The sequence below is a fragment of the Thunnus maccoyii genome, chromosome 15 (assembly GCF_910596095.1).
Source record: "Thunnus maccoyii chromosome 15, fThuMac1.1, whole genome shotgun sequence".
Taxonomy (NCBI): domain Eukaryota; kingdom Metazoa; phylum Chordata; class Actinopteri; order Scombriformes; family Scombridae; genus Thunnus; species Thunnus maccoyii.
Genome location: NC_056547.1, coordinates 9,677,512 through 9,695,120, shown reverse-complemented (window position 1 = coordinate 9,695,120; position 17,609 = coordinate 9,677,512). Strand labels below are relative to the sequence as shown.

Sequence of the window (17,609 nt, the reverse complement as noted above, 5' to 3'; positions counted from 1 at the left end):
AGAGAGGGGAGGGGGGGGGGCAGTGCCAGGAAGATGCAGTTGTGTTGCTGCTCCATGTGGGCTGCCACTTCGCTGTAGTGTAATATGTTATTCATTCGACTGGCAGAAGTTTGGTTTATTAGGTCCATTTTCCAGAAGCGAGTTGGCGTTCCAGCTCATTAGAATGTGTTTGTATCTGCGGTTGTTACGACCACGTCTTCCCTGATTATTGTCTGTCAAACGCCTTCACGTAGTTTTGGATGGGCTTCCCCTCCCACTGAGCTGCCCCCCTCCTCCCCCCCAGCCATAGCTGATGGGTTGTAGATTTACATCAGGTGGGCGTTGGGATTCAAAAGCCGGCATGTTTCTCATGTATTGACGTCACTGAGGCCCTCGAGGCACGAGTGATCACATTTCCCACTCGGAAGATGCGGGGGGGGGGGGGGGGGGGGGTGCATTAAAGATTCGTGGTCGTCATGACAGCGATCAGTGAGGAGGCCGACTCCCTCGCCCACAAACTCCTGCGTAATTGACATGCACTCGCCCACTCTAGTCCCTCCCATCCTGATCCTCGCATATCTTTTAGATATCACGTTGCGTAGATCAAAGATCACGAGTCTGCCACCTTGAGACCGAGGGCGAACCTCGATCTGCAATTCACTTCCCTCCTGTTCTCTGCTCAAAGACCCAAAACTATACGCTGCATTACAAGAGTTATTAGAGGGGTCAGGTAGATAAGGGAGGGATAGATCAGTAAACAAAACAAAACAGGCATTTATAATTTATCTTTTCTATGTTTTTTTTTTGTTTTTTTTAACAGTGAGTAACAGTTATCAGATGTAGATCAATCTCTTTTATGATTTGAGTAAGATGGAATATCACTTCCACATGTTTAAGTCACATTAGAGGAGAGTGTTGATTTAAAGTCTACTAAATTATTAAAGCCAGTCAGACAATTCACATGCTTTTTGCTTACAATACAGCCGACTTAAGCATACCAAGCCCCTTAGGCAAGAGGTTCAATGTCCTTTTCAGAGCCTTGATAATTGTTTGTGTCATTTGTTGGTTGGAAGGAGCTTTAACTCTGGTAAAAAAAAAAAAAAAAAATAGTTTGTCAGTACTGTACAGTATTGTTAAGTGGCATCCTACAAACCTTTTCTCTGTTTTGTTTCAGACCATACTTTTAAACAGTTTAGTTATAAGTGGGGCCTTTATGAGTTTAGTACCCTCTGACTGTTTTCTCTCCCTGCCCTCGCAGTTTCGTGGTCATGTTCCACAGTGTGCTCTGGTTTTCATCACGAGCAACACGCAACATTTGTGTACATTCCTTTCCGTGTTTTCCCATGGGTACGGGACAATTACACGCTTTTCAGATGGCATGCCGAACGTCTCGAAGCCCCCATACAGCCGTCGTAAAGACCACCTCGGCAACCCCAGCAGCCCTAACGAGGGAAATATGAACAACCGTATAATCATTCCCTGCTGTCTTAATAACGGGCACTGTGGATGGAATATTTTGTCCTTATTGAAGGGTGAGGGATGAGGGGGAGTGCTGCCTTGTCCCTTTCCACTCATTGGAGCTGGTGTTTTCCGTTTTTTTCCACGGTTCAGAGCTTGACTTCATGGGTGTCATTCAGCATGAGGGGTCTTGTTTGTGGTTTATTATGTAAGGAGTGCAATCTGATCTATAATAGCTTATACTCTGCTCTCCTACCATACACAACCACTAATAAGATTTTTGTTGGGCAGTAATCACTTACGCCTTGGTTTGCCAGTGCGGTCTAATACAAGACATATGTATCAAGCTGTGCAAACAATGAAGCATATGCTAGCGAAAATCTACCTCCAAATCTTCTAACCGCTAAAATAAGCATTTATTATCTCAAATTGGTTCGCAATAACATAGCCATTTACTCGAGGAAGCTGTGAGGTTACAGTGTGGTAACTATGACACAGAGGAAAGCTCCAGGAGCCGCTCTGTTTGGAGAAATACCAGCTTCATTGCCAGGAAAACACAGCCTACCTGATTCTTTTGTCGGAGGGCGTTCACCGTGGTCATTTATATGCAAATAGACAAGATACACAAGCACATAGCTATCTCCTCTGTCTGTCTACCTTTTTTTTTTTTTTTTTTTTTTTTTTCCAAAGGCTCACAAATAAACAAACACTCTGCCCTCTTCTCATGCGCCTCCGTTGCTGTGTTTCTGCTGGCAGGGTGCCTTTGTTTTGCTCCACGGCAGCGCAGGGGTGGGGACACATTATGTAATCTGTGGCGTGTGCCTGGGATATAGAGAGAGAAAGAGAGAGCGAGAGAGATGATGAAGGGTGTGACTGTGGTGTAACACACACACACACACACACACACACACACACACACACACACACACACACACACACACACACACACACACGTACGCGCGCGCGCAAACGCACACACACGCGATGACATAATCCACTGACCTCTTCTGTGGCCCGCTCGTGTCCACCCCTCCTCCGAGTATTCCCGGCATTGCATTACTGTGATTTTTGGGAACCACAAGAAGAACATCCTCTTTCACCCTCCATTAACATTTGTGCAATCTAGGACAAAATTGTTACCATTGGTCCTCGAGGACTCTAATGTCATGTGCAGGGCACCGAAGCCACAGTGGGTTTATTTTTCCGTCTATTTTCCGCGGTCACGGGAGGCAGAAACATGCTACAGTCGTGCTGTGCTCGTTATTTTCCTCTGTGCTTAATGTGTTGCATGCACACTTGCACTTTCAGATGTAGAAGGCTAATCATTGTTGTTGTTTTTTTTTTACTGATTTTCATGGTGCAATACCCGATTTTTAAAAATTCAGATTGGCTGAAACTGCAAGAAGACACAAATCTCTGTAGTTTCAAGTGGTTTTACAGTTTTTTAAGTTTTCTTGCAGCAACCACAGCTCAGAATGTATTTCAATTAACAGCAAAATGGGGAGAATATAAAAAAGCTGCTGATTTTGCATGAGATTTTTTTTAAGGTAATGAGAAAAACAAATATTATTTTTTATAAATTAGACTTATACATTCACAGATTTATGTATGCCTCTTTCAACAGCCTGTAGAAGTGCAGGAAAACAGAGGCTTTACCTCTTCTCTCTCACTTTATTCCACTGTGTGTGTAACGGGTTCACATCACGTTGAGCCAGCGTATATAATTAATATTGATTACAGTAACACACAGTCAGTGCTGTGTCACCTCCCACACATCCATATGTCTCATACAGAAACATGTTCTTCACCTGCTGGATTGTGGGTGATGATTGTGACTTATAAAAGGGCTGAGTGGAATGAATTTGTCTTCCCCGAAGGGTGTAAACAGCGTTTTGATATGTAAATTGATCTGTGGGTTTAGTGCTCACTCAGTGATAATGAGAATGAACCCACCATATTGACTTGTTAGTAGACTTTAACCTTTATTTCATACAGGTTCACACTTTTATTTCTGTAAGTGGGTGTGCTTGTATGGTTGTATTTTTATGTGCACGCACAGGCGTACTCTCTTCATGATTACAGTAGTTTCCATAATAGAATAGTGCTCTCTCTCGGCTATGGAAGAATATCTGTTTTTCATTTAAAAGACCTTCATCCTGCTACAGCCGTGTGGGAAGCATCCCCAGTAGTTACATGTAATTATATCACATTAGTTACATTCTGCACTGCCTTCACCGTGGAGTCTGTGTGCATCTGTGCAGCAATGTTCCTCGTGCTCAATATGGTTTCTATTCTTGTGTTACAGATAAAATCGAAGAAGCACAGAAAGAGCTTAAAGACCCCAAAAGCTCACAGAAAGGTAAGATCTTTTTTTTTTTTCTCAACACTTTGGATTAAAAGTAACGAATTAAATTTATTTTTAAAGAAGAAATGAATTGAATGCCTTCTCTTTTATTTGGAAGGAATTTTGTAAGAGATTTTCTGTTTTCTTATTCACCACCAGCTTAAAAGGAATAAAATTAATGATGTAACCTAAAATAGGGTTTTCACTAAAAGCACAAAATAATTCAGTGGTCTGGATTGTAAAGGATTTACACACAATAATCAAATTTATTATAGGGTGTGTTTATCATTGCAGTGTTCTTTTATTAAAATTAGCTTTATTTACATGTAAGTGGAGTTAAAAATACTTTCTGGTTACCACTTGTTGCAGTAGCAGATCCAGCTGCTGTGAAGCATCTGGATTTTTGCGGCACTTAAATGTTTCTGCTTCAGTGAAACTATTTGCAATATATTAAAAGTTTCATTTGGGTTGCACATTCCTTAGAGAATATTTCACAGCAGTGACCTGTCATAACAACAGTTTTAAATTCACATTTAAATTTCTCTGACACATTGAAATGTGAGGACCAAGTTAATGATTAAATACGATAGTTTGCATCCGAGGAAGTAATGATTATACAGGAAATGTTTTATCACTTCAAGAAAACAAGAGATATCATCAGGTAACAATGCAATAACTGTAGTGTTACTGCAATGTACAGCACTAACGCTACAGTAATGGTAGTATTATGTAACTTCATTCAAATAGAAAAGTCATCTTGGTTAAGCAATTGGCAGCGTCATGGTGTCTGTTTAAGCTTTGCCTGAGAATTAACCAGCTGAGCAAACTTTAAAACTGCAACGTTGTCATTTAAAAAAACACCCAGCTTATTTGTAGGACATGCAAGCTTTGATTGAATCATCCACTGTAAATGAGATTGGGAGGAGACGCTAAATAGAAAGGATACAAATAAGAATATCTCAATCCCCTTCTCAAAGTACAGCAAGTACTGATGACCCTTCCTTACCAGTCAAAGGTTAATCTCCATTACAACCCTCTTTAAAAAGAAGTTAAATCTGTCAGTAGTTCCTTCACACAGGATCGCTAAGGCATGGTCTTTATTTTACATTAAAAATTAGCTTCAGACAGTCATGGAAAAAGCTTAGCTACTGTTTGAAAGAATTTGCTGATTGGATGATTTCTTATTTTTATATGAAAATAGCCTTAACAGCTTTTTCTAACAATAAACATTATAGCTGAGGATTGACACTGACACATGTTTGTTTATGAAGTACTTTTTTATGATGGAAAACTTGCGGTGAAGTCATGGAATCTCTTTTGCAGACGGAGAACTAATCCTTTTCCCATGTCTCTTAGCAGTTGATATAAATGTGTTTCTTTGTAAGGCATCTTTCAGACCGGGTTATTGTAGAAAAATCACAGGGTTTACTTTGAGAGCATTTCATATTGGTTTTGTGCTGCCTTCAAGGCTCTTTGGGTGCATGTTTGTGTGGAGAATGGATTAACTCATGTAAAGACAAGGCGTTCCTCAAGCTAATTATGCCAGTGGCCCCGAAGGAGCCCTGACCTCATCCTGGGAAATACCTACACACGCCAGGAAACAGTGACAGGGCATTGCTAAACTTAAGCATCGTGTCCTTTTAAAAACACCTGCTTGAATCAGTATTGCAGGGACAACATGACAAATTATGGGACACCATGGTATGGGCGTGCCCTTTTAAAACAGTGCTGCTTTATTATTAGTGGCAGTGTTGAAATCATACACATGCAGTTTGTCTGTGCTGCTTTAGTTAATTGTTTTCTTTTTAATCGGCCAATCCTACGTAGGTATTTGAACAGCAAGAAAAGGAAGAAAGGATTGTTTTCTTATGTAATGAAGTGTGGGCCTCTTCAGCATTAGTCACACAGCAAATAAATAAAAGTAAGGGTGATGTGTCTAAGTTGAGTATATCCCACTTCAACAAAAACAGTTACTGATGAAATCACTGTAAACACAGAGTAAAGATTAAAGAGATTTAATGTGGTTATGGTAATGTGGTGGTAGGGTTATGCTTTACTTATGCTGTAGAGCACAATATCTTGTTATATAACAGCTGTGAATGTTATACATAAATTATGTCATTGTATTGAACTATAATTAAAATGCTGCAATCATACATGTATTCTGCATGTTCGTCAGCATTGAATTGATGGTTTTAAGAATGACTGTATGACATTACAAAGCAATTAGAACAAGATTATTATTTGTGTTTCAGTCTGAAAACAGTGTTAAGTGTTGTAAAACCATAATGGTCACCAGAGCTTATGTGTGTGTAGGTGTAGAAATAACATTAAACAAAGTTTTTACAATAGGGAGTAGTAATATAAAGTTAAAGCAATGAGGAGGTAATGCATATATAACAATTAAAAATACTGTAGTAATTTAAACATTAGTGTTTTGTTGTTTTCTTTTTGGGTCTAACAAAGAAATATAATGTCATGTAGGTGTACCAAAAACTTGTTTTTCATGGGTAATGTCTTCATTTTGTCCTCTGTTTGCCAAAAGAGGTTTTAAGGAAAATGTGACTAATAGATGACAAGTGTAGTAATTAGACTTGATAATTCCCTCTACAATTAGTTGATGCTTATCACTGGATACTAAATGTCTGGGATAGAATCATGTTTGTTCATCATTATGGGGAAAAACTGTACTCATTGTTTTCTTTCATGGGTTTAACTGTGGAAGTAAATTTTGGATGAGAATTCTATTTAATATTACAGATAGACAGAGCTAAAAAAAAAAAAAAAGGAGAAAAAAAACACACCAGGTCAAGCTTTGAGTCTTGGTGGACTTTTGGACTCTTGGAAATAGTCTCTCTATTTTTAAACCAAATGACTAAATGTCTAAAAATTCTGATCCCTTAATCTAATATAACATGCTACATTTATCTGCAGTCTATTTTTTATTTATTTAAGTGTGTCAAGTTTCAAATGCCAATAAGGAATCCAATTCAGCACAGAAAATAGAATTTATTTTCTCAGCAGGGACTGTTGTGCTCAATCTGCCCATATGGTACAGTGGAGAAAAAGGTTTAGAAAAAGATGGTGTTTTTGTGCCAACTCTGCTTTTCTTTGTTTCTCATTGTTGTCTGTTTGTCCACAGGGATATCTGAAAGCAGTCGAAGAAATGCAGATAACATAAAAGGCCTGAAGAGGAAAAAGGTTGTTGCAGAGAATCAGCTGAAGAAAATTCCTAAATCTCCAGTGAAGAAGCCTCTGCAGTTGAAAACATCTGAAACTGCTCTCCACGGATCATCGTCCAAGGAAACTACAACTTCTTGCTCCTCCTCCTCCAACAGCCCTTCCCATAATCCTTCAACATCACCCAGTGAGAAAAGAGACCAACAGTATGCCCAATCAGTTGCACCATCCCCTGATAAAGGGGCATCTTCCACTGACCAAGAAAGGCTGAAGCAGGAGGAAACGTCTTCTAGGCCACCATCACATGAGCCTGCAGATGGTGAGGAGGGCTCTTTGATAACAGCTGAAGTGTCTCAGCACAAAGAGAGCAAAGACCCCAGCTTTGAGGGAGATCCTTACCACACCAGTGCTCCACTTGATGTCCTACTTAAGGCCATGGAGCCTGACTTTAGTACTCTGGCTGAGAGGAAAAACTCTTTGCAAGTCACAGCCATTGGAAAACCAGTTTCCACCCTTGATGCTCAATCCAGTGGTGAACTAACAACAATGCCAGCTGCCAATGTTGGTCTCCAGACCCAAACTTCCCATATGCAGACTTATTATATTGACAAACAAGGCAACTTCATTGGCATTGCAGCACCACTACAGGGAAATGTGCAGACATCTACACAGGGTACCCCCTTGCAGTCCTCTCCGCTTGCCACACCGCATTTTATGCCCGTTGCTTCGAATCCAGAAAAGCCTGGCTTGCACATGAGCTTTAATACTGGACCATCCACTATAACTCATGCGCCTGTTCCCTCCGGCTCCAATGCTTTGCCACAAAGCCAACCACCTATAGTGCACACATGCCAGTCCCTCTCAGCAAGTGTTCCCAGCACCATTCAGGTCCCAGTTACGCCTGGAAGCAACCAAATTCAGATGACAACTGTAATGAACTTTGGTGCTGAACAGGTCTCAAAGGACCAAAAACCTAAGAAGCCAGGAAAGTATGTTTGTGAATACTGCAGCCGAGCATGTGCAAAACCCAGTGTGCTGCTCAAACACATAAGGTCTCACACAGGAGAGAGACCATACCCCTGTGTTACTTGTGGCTTCTCATTCAAAACCAAGAGTAACTTGTACAAGCACAAGAAATCCCATGCTCATGCTATAAAACTGGGTCTCATTGCACGCTCTGAATCTGGAGGTGGATCACTATCACAAGAATCTGACAAAGCCCTCGGAACACATTCGGAGGCGGAGGAGAGCGGGGACAGTGATGAGGAAGGTAGCACTGCAGACTTGGACCCTGAATCATCACAGAGCAGTGTGGCAGCTTTATCGGAAAACAGTTTACAGAGTGCAGGTACAACTCAAGTAAGCCACGGGGAAGCGGACTCGTCAGCTGTGTTTGACTCAATGAAACCAGCCCTTGGTCAGAGGGCTCATGAGCCCAAAGTGACGGCTGCACTTCCAAAAGTTGTTGTATATCCAGTTAATGTCTCCCCTCTGAGGGCAGATAGCCCGAGAGTTACAGGTGCAGCACCTGAGCAAGCTGCAGCACAACGGCAACGAGAGTGCCAGACTGGTAATCTGAGATCAAACATCACAGTCCTGTCATCTCTGAAAGAAGTGGATGGTACAAATCAATCACTAGATACTGTAAGTGAAGATGAAGACCAACAGTGCAAGTCTCCACTGTTAGTTGGACACGCACAGCTTCAGAGGCAACAAGCGACAGACTTTTCTCAACAGCAACAGGCTAAGTGCCTACTTAGTCCCCGCAGTTTGGGAAGCACAGATTCTGGCTACTTCTCACGCTCTGAAAGTGCTGACCAGGCCATGAGTCCACCTAGCCCATTTGTAAAGATAACTCCCCCAGACATTGACATAGCCAAGAATACTCTTCCCATTGTCCCTCCTGTGGTTGCTGCAGTAATGCATGTAGCAGCTGAGCAAAAGCCGAGGGCCATAGAAGGACAGATGCGTCCACCATTAGAAGCAAAAGCACTCTCTCTGGAAGAACGAATTTCAAAGTTGATATCAGATAATGAGGCAGTGGTTGACAACAAGCAGCTGGACAGTGTCAAACCAAGGAGAACATCTCTCTCAAGGAGAGGTAGCATAGACTCCCCTAAATCATACATATTTAAAGACTCTTTTCAGTTTGATCTTAAACCAATGGGAAGACGGTCAAGTTCCAGCTCAGACATCCCTAAGTCCCCATTCACCCCCACAGATAAATCAAAGCCAGTATTTCTTCTCTCTGTACCTTCTCAATACCCGCCAATGGATTGTTTGCCAATAACAAGGAGTAACTCTATGCCTACTACACCAGGACATTCTGCTCTTCCCCTCAATGTTGCCCCCCTCCCCCACCCTTTGCGAATTTGTCAGTCATTTGATGACAAAATTAGTTCATTGAATGATGATGTATTTTCATCAGCCCCGTCAACCCCAAATCCAGCAATACATTCTCGCACCTTAGTCAGACAAGCAGCAGTGGAGGACTTCTCCACAAGTGAGGGGCATGGCCTCCCTTCTGTTCGCTCTATGGATGAAGGCTATCATGGTCTAAGCAATTCCACAGAACTAATGCAAAGAAGCAGATCTTTTGAGTACAACCAGGACAGAAACAGAAAGCCTCAGCAGAATAAAGGCACAATGTATGAGTGTGAAACTTGTCGTAACCGGTACAGAAAGTTAGAGAATTTTGAAACTCACAAGAAATTTTACTGCTCTGAGCTCCATGGTCCAAAAAACAAGCCAAATGCTGTTAAAGAAACGGATCAAGATGTTTTTCATGTTAACATACAACAGCCTCTAGTCCCTAGATCAACTATTGGTTCAGGAATACTTGATCAACAGACATCAATTAGGAAGAGAAGGAAAATGAAAAGTGTTGGAGATGAGGATGATCAATCTCCAACTGACACCATTCCACCTTGTTCAGTTAGTTTTGATTCATGTCAGCTACCAACAGCTCTGGCAAGTCGGACTTTTTCTCAGCATGCTGTAATAGTAGACATCCAGCCCAAAAACAACCAGTCAAAGCTACCTCAGATTCAGCTCATAGCAAGAGGTATGAATTCTTCAGATTCCAGACTGTCACCAATACGAGAAACCCAAATCAGCACCTCTAGTAAAGGAGAGATGCAAAGGCAAGGCAGCGGTACTTCAGTCATTAGACACACCAACTCTCTCAGCAGACCCAATTCATTTGAGACAGAATCTATTGACAGGGCCTCTCCTGTTGATGGTATGGAAAAAGATCCCTTAAACAAGCCCAAAACAGATGCAATTATAAATGCTTCAGCTGACAGCTACCATGAAAAAATGTCCAAACCCAAGAGTGCTGACTTTGGAAAACAAAGGATGGAACAATGCACTGATGGTACAGTAGCAGCAGTTAGTGAAAACTCTACTCCTGTCCATCAGTCTCGTCTGGTTCGTCAAAACAACATCCAGGTCCCTGAGATTTTGGTCACAGAGGAGCCTGACAGAGAACATGAATCACAGACTTCTGAGCCAGCAGATAAGCCTGCAGATCAATTCAGCTGGCCTCAGAGAAGTGAGAGTTTGTCAAAGTTACCCGCAGAGAAACTTCCGCCTAAAAAGAAAAGAATTCGTCTTGCTCAAATGGACCACTCCTCAGGTGAATCCAGTTTTGAGTCCAGCCTCTCACGAAGCCTCAGCAGGGACAGCAGTCTATCTCGCTGTTCGAGCATTTCAGCCTCTTTTGACAGGGATGAACAATCTAGGTCAGAGAGTCCATCTAGAGGGGAGTGTGTCAGCAAAATTCCAGAGGCTCAAGGTCTGCCAACAGCCTTCAACACTCTTGGTGTGCCTGGAATGATGAGGCGTGCCGCATCTGAACAGATCACTTGTACTCAACCCTCTGTGGAGATTTCATGTGACTATCGTAGCAAGTCTTTTGACTGTGGCAATGTATCTCCCAGCAGATCTCTGTCACCTGTTGGCCAGCCAAAAAGTGGACAAATCTCGCAACTTTCTCAGGTGCCACTTATTGAAAGGAGGCGGGGGCCATTAGTTCGCCAAATGTCTTTAAAAATAGGCCCAGAGAGTCAGCAACCTGTTCGGAAAGCTGTCATACCTCTAGATAAACCTCCCATTACAAATGTTAGCTCTTTATCTCAGAATAGATCCCAGCAAATTCATATTGCCAATAGGCGCAACATGGCTCAACCTTTTATCTTACATTCTGGAGAACCACCCTTGCAAAAGAATGAGCAAATGGTGCAAAGTATTCATTTGGGCAGCCCGACTCAGCAGCCTCAAGTCCATGGCCTTCCACACCCTTGGCATCAAACATCAAGGGTTCAAATATGCCAAAAGTTACAACAACCTCTGAGCCAGATCTTAGTTTGTCGTGAGAATGTCCAAAATAAGCCAGCTGACTCTGAAGAAAAGAAATGTTTTGTGCCCAAATACCAATTGCAGTGTCCTGCCATGAGAGCTAGCCAAACATTTTCATTCTCCAACACACAGGGAACTCAGATAGCCTTGCCAGTTTTAACAATACCTATTGCCAATCCAATTTTGAGCATTTCAAAATCATCAGATGTACTCCAAAATGTATACGTTGCTCAACCCAATCAACGGGTGTCTGAGATTAAGACCAAGACTGGAGTTTTGCCAGGTGAACAGCAAAGGGATCCATTCAGTCAAACCCAAGGTGCTATAACATTGCCACAGATCCTGATCACTCCTGAGCAGATGCACCCTGCTCCCTCTGTGTCCAATAAAAATACCATCTCATCCAGTCACAGTGTAGATAGTGATGCCCATGCTGTACCAGCTGTTAAGAAGGATAGGACTCAAACTCAAATTGTTAGCAGTCATAACCATACAGGAGAACGAGCACCTTCTCTTGGGTCTTTACATTGCACACAGAAACTGGCATCAGTAACACTCTGCCCACAGCAGGAACCCACTGCCTCAAGTAAAAGAATGCTGTCACCTGCCAACAGCTTGGACATCTACATGGAAAAGCACCAAAAACGAGCTAAAGATGAGCATGGTGTGGCCTGTCTAACTGATGGCAGATCAGTCAATTATCTTAACTCCAAGATGTCAGAAGTGACCCGACAGCGGAAGCTAACACTTGTTAGGCAGGTTTGCACAACTGAACCAGTGGATAGTCCCATTGAAACTGAGACACCACCTTTGCCTCAGGTTAAAACAGACAGAGAGAAGGACTCAGAGGCTATTGATGACATTAAGCCAATGTCACCTGACAGTGCTGGGCTGGAAAAAGACATAAGCACTGTTATTCCTGAAGAGGCTGGCCCTGCCCTAAATACTACACCTGGTGGCCAGGGCAGCTCCATGCCAGCTAATAACACTCTGAAGCCTCAAGAGAAAGCTGAGGAACAGAGGTGGACTCCTACCAAATCTCCTATTAGGCCCTCCAGCTTCCATGGTGGTCAGGTGAAACTGACCACATCTGTTTCTGTGGTTAACACAAAAGACAGCCATCGCCTGTCTTTCCCCAGCCTGAAGACTGCTACCACTTTCACATGGTGTTTCTTGATGAAGAGGAAACCTCTTCATGTGCCACAGACTGACCTGAAGACTTCAGCATATGCTGCCTGGACAGTCAGCCCAAACAACCCTAACCCACTTGGGTTGCCCACCAAGGTGGTCATGTCTTTGTTTGACTCCAAGCAGAGCTCTAAGAAAATACACTACACCTCGGCCATAAGAACTTGTGGAAAATCTGATATCTTGTCTTACTCAGGCAAGCTGAAAGACATCATGCCAAGGGTAAGAACTAATTTCCTGCACAGTTTAGACAATCTTAATGTTTCTTGTATATTACTGCCTTGTTTATTGAATCATATTGATAAACACATCAATTACATCTCTCTGCAGCTGCCAATAACCCAGAAGTCTGTATCAATTGAAACCAGAAGTAAAGTGCAACCAGAAACTCAGGCCAGCAGTGAGTCAGACAAGGACTTGGCATCTAAAACAGAACCAAGACGGGTCAAAATATTTGATGGCGGGTACGATTCTAAACAATTAATTAAATGAATCAATTAATTAATTTAATATCAAAATTAGAACTCTTATTTGCTTAAGTTTTATGTGTTTGTCTTCCATGTTATGTTAACCTTATGCCTGCAACCCCACAGATACAAATCTAATGAAGAGTATGTCTACGTACGTGGGCGTGGGCGCGGTAAATACATCTGTGAGGAATGTGGGATCCGCTGTAAGAAACCCAGCATGCTGCGTAAACATATTCGCACCCACTCTGATGTCCGGCCATACCACTGTGTCCACTGCAACTTCTCCTTCAAGACAAAAGGTTAGAGCTTAGTGGTTAGTCAGTGTTTAAAGCTGTAAATCTAAAACCACAACTCCTTTATTTGGGTACATATGTTATGATATAATAGAGATGTTTTTTTTTGGCAATGAAATATTTTCCTATCAACCTTTGATTAAAATTCCAAGTTTGAATTAGTGAAACTTAGTTTTTCCCTTCTTGCAGTGCATAGACAGTGTCAGTACTTTCACACTAATCAACTGTCTAGAAAATAATTGAAATGTATTCTCAAGTCAAGTTAATATAGTACATCATCACATAGTACATGATCCAGATATTACCCATATATGAGATTTTTGTCTCTTTTTTGCATTATTTTATGATATATTTAATTGTATGTAGTTCTAAATTACTGGATACACTCACCATGATGAATTTAGTTCCACAAATCTTAATTGGAAAAAAAAAATGTTTGCACACTTCACTTACATCTGAACATACAATTTTTTTCCACCACAATTTACATCTGAGACTATATATTTGAATAGACTTGAACTGCTACATTCACTTATTCTTTTTAGGAGCTATGAAATTAAAGATGTGGTTTCACCATCTCTTAAACCAAGACAGTATGATTCACCATTCTTTATCGAACTTGCCTACCCACGCGACACTGCAGAACAGTACTTGGTGTCAGAGCAACCCACGTTCATTTAAAAATGTCTTTATCAGTTACTCACCCTTTACATACAGCTTGCCCAAAGACCGTATTCTCTTACATAAACTCCTTCTGTGCTATTGTTCAAGCTCTACCCACCTATAAGACCTTTCTGCCTCTCTTCTTGCAGGAAATCTGACCAAGCACATGAAATCCAAGGCCCACAGTAAGAAGTGCATGGAGATGGGGGTGCCTGAGGGTCTCATTGAGGATCAAGATGCAGAGGACTCTGGTACAGTGCTCCACCGCTCAGCCTTAGCCTAGGGGAAAATATAGTAGGATTATTGTGTGCTTGAAGCCACAGTTTTTAAAACAAAATTTAAAAAAATGAAGGGTTTTTTAATAATTAAGGGTTTCTTAACAGTATCTTATCAGATATGTATTAGTGACTTCTACAGAAAGGTCTTGTTTACCCCATTTGCTTTGGTTTCAAACAACAGGATCGCCCTTCTTTAAATAGTTCTGTTGATGGCATGAGATATAAAACACAGATTGTCCCTGTTTGTGCTCTGTTGCTATGTCGATCAATAGCTTTGCCATGGTCTAATTAGAAATTCTAAATGCAGCTTCTTCCTCTGTTAACTCAAAGCGCATGTGGGCGGCATGCACAGCGTTTAGAAAGAGGAAATTGCTGCGTCTAATTTTAGAAAAAAAAAAAAGAGAGAGAGAAGCTGCCTGAAAGCATTCTATGGTCCCAGTCTCTAAGAGCATATTTGTTTTTCCTCCTCTGCCTGTGATGGAGCTCAGGGGCGTATAGTGGTCTAGGGTGTAAAACACTAGTGCTGCACCAGCACAAAACATCAATTTTATTCTTAGTGGTGGATTTTCTCACCGTGAGAGAGAAACCTAGATGATAATGGAAGACTTTTAATGAATGAAAGTGATAGAGATGCTTCTGAAGATGCTTTCTTTTTTCATACTAGCTGTGATGACTCATATTTTCTGCAGAATACTGAGAATAGACATCCCCCTCACTTACAGTATTCTCTCATCTGCAGGAGACCGCAGTCATGTGAGCAGTGCTGACCGTCAAGATTCAGATGGTGATGACTCCGATGGCCCTGATGATGAAGAGAATGACGACAACGAGGAGGAAGAGGAGGACAGCCAAGCAGAGTCTGGCCTGTCTACCAATCCTTCTGTTTCTGCCAGCCCGCAGCATATTCCTTCCAAAGAGGCTGAGATACCTCCTAGCGCCCTCCTCGCCCAGATGTCAATCAGCTCAGTTTCCCTCCCTCTATCCCAGCCTCCAGCCCCTGAATCCCACACATCAGACTCAGAATCTGTCCCCATGATGAGCCCTGTGTCCCTGAGCAAGCAGATATCCATCTCTGGGTGCTGCTCCAGCTCAATGCCCCTTCCTTACTCTCCTCCACCTGTTGCCACCACATCAGACTCCTACATCTCAGACACAGAGTCAGTGCACATGATGAGCCCAGTGTCACCATGCAGGCAGATGTCCATCGACTACCCTGACTTTGATGTGCCCCCTAGTCCCCCAGTGCCAGGCAAGGGCTTCAAGCTTGGCCAGGTGAGACCCATGTATTCTCATTGTGTGTCTCTCCACCACCCCCTACCTGCCTCCCTTCTTTCCTATCCATACCCTTACTTTGAATCCTGCATGCGAGGCACTTCCACAAAGCTCCTGTGAATGCTCTAAAAAAAAAAGAAAAAGGTGAATAGTCTTATAATAATGATTTGATTAGGCTTGGTGGATTGATCCAAATATGATTTCATCTTCTTCAAATCTTCAAGGATTGTGCCACAGCTAAGTCGCAAAATAAGATTGAATATCTATTTTTTTTTTCTCTCTTTTCATAGGACACCATCTCTGCCCCTCATTCTGTGCCAACCAGTGAATCGGGCATACCAGTGGACCGGAGCACTCAGACTTCCTATGCTTCTCAAGGTCCTATGCACTTTCCCCAACATGGTCTATCTCAAACACCAGGAGCAGAGACACAGACCCACCTGTTCAGTCACCTGCCTCTGCACTCCCAGCAGCCTTCTCGCTCCTCTTACAGTATGGTCCCAGTTGGGGGGATCCAGCTGGTGCCCGCTGGCCTGGCAGCTTACTCCACCTTTGTACCGATCCAGGCTGGCCCTGTCCAGCTCACCATTCCAGCAGTGAGCGTCATTCACAGAAACACGAGCCCGTTACCAGCTCCCAACACTCCACCCCAGCCGGAGGGCTTGCAAACACAGCCCCTTGTGGTCCAGGAGCCAATCAGTAGTGTTGTGCCCTGCTTCCCCCTGGGGCAGGTCGCTGGCTTGCAGGCTCAAACAATACAGCCAGTGGGTCTGGAGACACTCAACCTCATGGGGCTGACCAACACGGGCCTGGCACCCACCCAGCTGCTACCCCAGCAAGGGCTCACCCTCAATGCCACCCTGGGCCTGCAGGTTTTAGCTGCCAATCCCACCTCCCAAAGCAGCACCGGCCCCCAGACACATGTGCCGGGCCTGCAGATAGTTAACATCGCCCTGCCTGCCATCATTCCTTCTCTAAGCCCTCTGTCTGCCCTTAGTCCTCTCCCCGGGTCTTCTGAGAGGCAGGGCAGCCCAGACGCTCTGGCAGCACAGCCATCTCAAATTGAACATCCTTCAAGGAGTTGCATGCCTGCTTCCCCGCCGGCCCCTTTGATGGTCAACAGCCCTCCAGAACTGACCTCAGGCAGCAGGCCCAGCCCTGGAGGTGCAGCAGAGCTCATACAGACTTTGGAGAGGGAAGAAAGAAATAAATCCCCACAGCAGCATCCATCACCAGCTCCACAGAGTCGAGCAGACAGTGTTAAGGATTCACCAGTTGAGGGAGCTAGTGATCCTGCACCTCCCAGACCACTGCCAGTGTCCAGCTGGCAGAAGGTAACTGATGACTATAATGAGGTATCCAGTGATGATGAAGACAGACTGGTCATTGCCACCTGAAGACCCCCAAGCGGAAAGCTCTTCTATGTTCTCTTTTTGTAATTCTTGTCACTTTGTAAGACTGAAAACACTTCTTCAGGGGTTTGTTTCTTTGCAAATCACCTTTCAAAGCACAGATGCTGACCTTCATATTGTACGTGCAATCATATGACAATTATAATGATGACCAATCATTTTATTTTTACTTTTTTGTCAGCTCCAATTTTTTTTGTACATGTTGTATAGACAATTGTGCCTTTATGGAGTTTCTTGTTTAGGAACCTGTACATAATTCCTTATAAATTCAGTAGTTGCTTGTGTTTATTTCAAAAAACTAGAAGTAAAGAGAGGCATAACAATGGAGGATATGAGTTTTATTTTGGAGGACTTGTCATTCGTAAATTTATGGAATTATAAATGTTGTACTGGTATATGTACATTTCTATGGATTATGGGGCAATGTTTCTGTGTACAGATGTTGTGTTCAACTATTTATTATAATCCATCTAGTGCCCATTATGATTCATAAGTCCATAGGTATGTGCATTATGGTAGCTTTACATTGCTGTATCAATATTCTTAATTGTATCAGTAAAAATTTGTTTACAAACAAAGTGATGTCACTGTATTTTGTTGGTCAAACACTAAAAGTATAATACATATTTCACTGGACATCAAAAACAGATAACACATTCATACACTAACATTAAATCATAGACAATCAGAGTATTAATTCTAATTAACAGATG

General features: G+C 42.6%; 1 protein-coding gene and 2 long non-coding RNA genes across 8 annotated transcripts in view; 1 reads left to right on the top strand and 2 right to left on the bottom strand.

Annotated features, from left to right (window-relative positions):
• Window positions 1-17,569, top strand: part of hivep1 (HIVEP zinc finger 1) — a 58,566-nt gene extending 40,997 nt beyond the window's left edge. For all 5 annotated transcript variants that reach the window (XM_042436207.1, XM_042436204.1, XM_042436202.1 and 2 more), the window contains exons 3-9: window positions 3,743-3,796; window positions 6,924-12,730; window positions 12,839-12,972; window positions 13,102-13,277; window positions 14,084-14,185; window positions 14,952-15,484; window positions 15,775-17,569. In XM_042436207.1, coding sequence (XP_042292141.1) covers window positions 3,743-3,796; window positions 6,924-12,730; window positions 12,839-12,972; window positions 13,102-13,277; window positions 14,084-14,185; window positions 14,952-15,484; window positions 15,775-16,881 — 7,913 coding nt within the window. In that variant the 3' untranslated portion in view covers window positions 16,882-17,569. The remainder of the gene's footprint in view (window positions 1-3,742; window positions 3,797-6,923; window positions 12,731-12,838; window positions 12,973-13,101; window positions 13,278-14,083; window positions 14,186-14,951; window positions 15,485-15,774) is intronic.
• LOC121913554 lies at window positions 2,094-14,141 on the bottom strand. 2 transcript variants are annotated; one of them, XR_006100321.1, is made up of 3 exons: window positions 14,053-14,141; window positions 13,134-13,263; window positions 2,094-2,259 (listed from the first exon to the last, which is right to left on the bottom strand). It is a non-coding gene; the product is annotated as an uncharacterized LOC121913554 (long non-coding RNA). The 2 variants fall into 2 exon arrangements; XR_006100320.1 differs by lacking the exon at window positions 2,094-2,259 and adding an exon at window positions 6,771-6,929.
• The window catches only part of LOC121913555, a 61,638-nt gene continuing 58,158 nt past the window's right edge, over window positions 14,130-17,609 (bottom strand). Inside the window, exon 3 of the long non-coding RNA XR_006100322.1 lies at window positions 14,130-14,213. This is a non-coding gene — a long non-coding RNA (uncharacterized LOC121913555). The remainder of the gene's footprint in view (window positions 14,214-17,609) is intronic.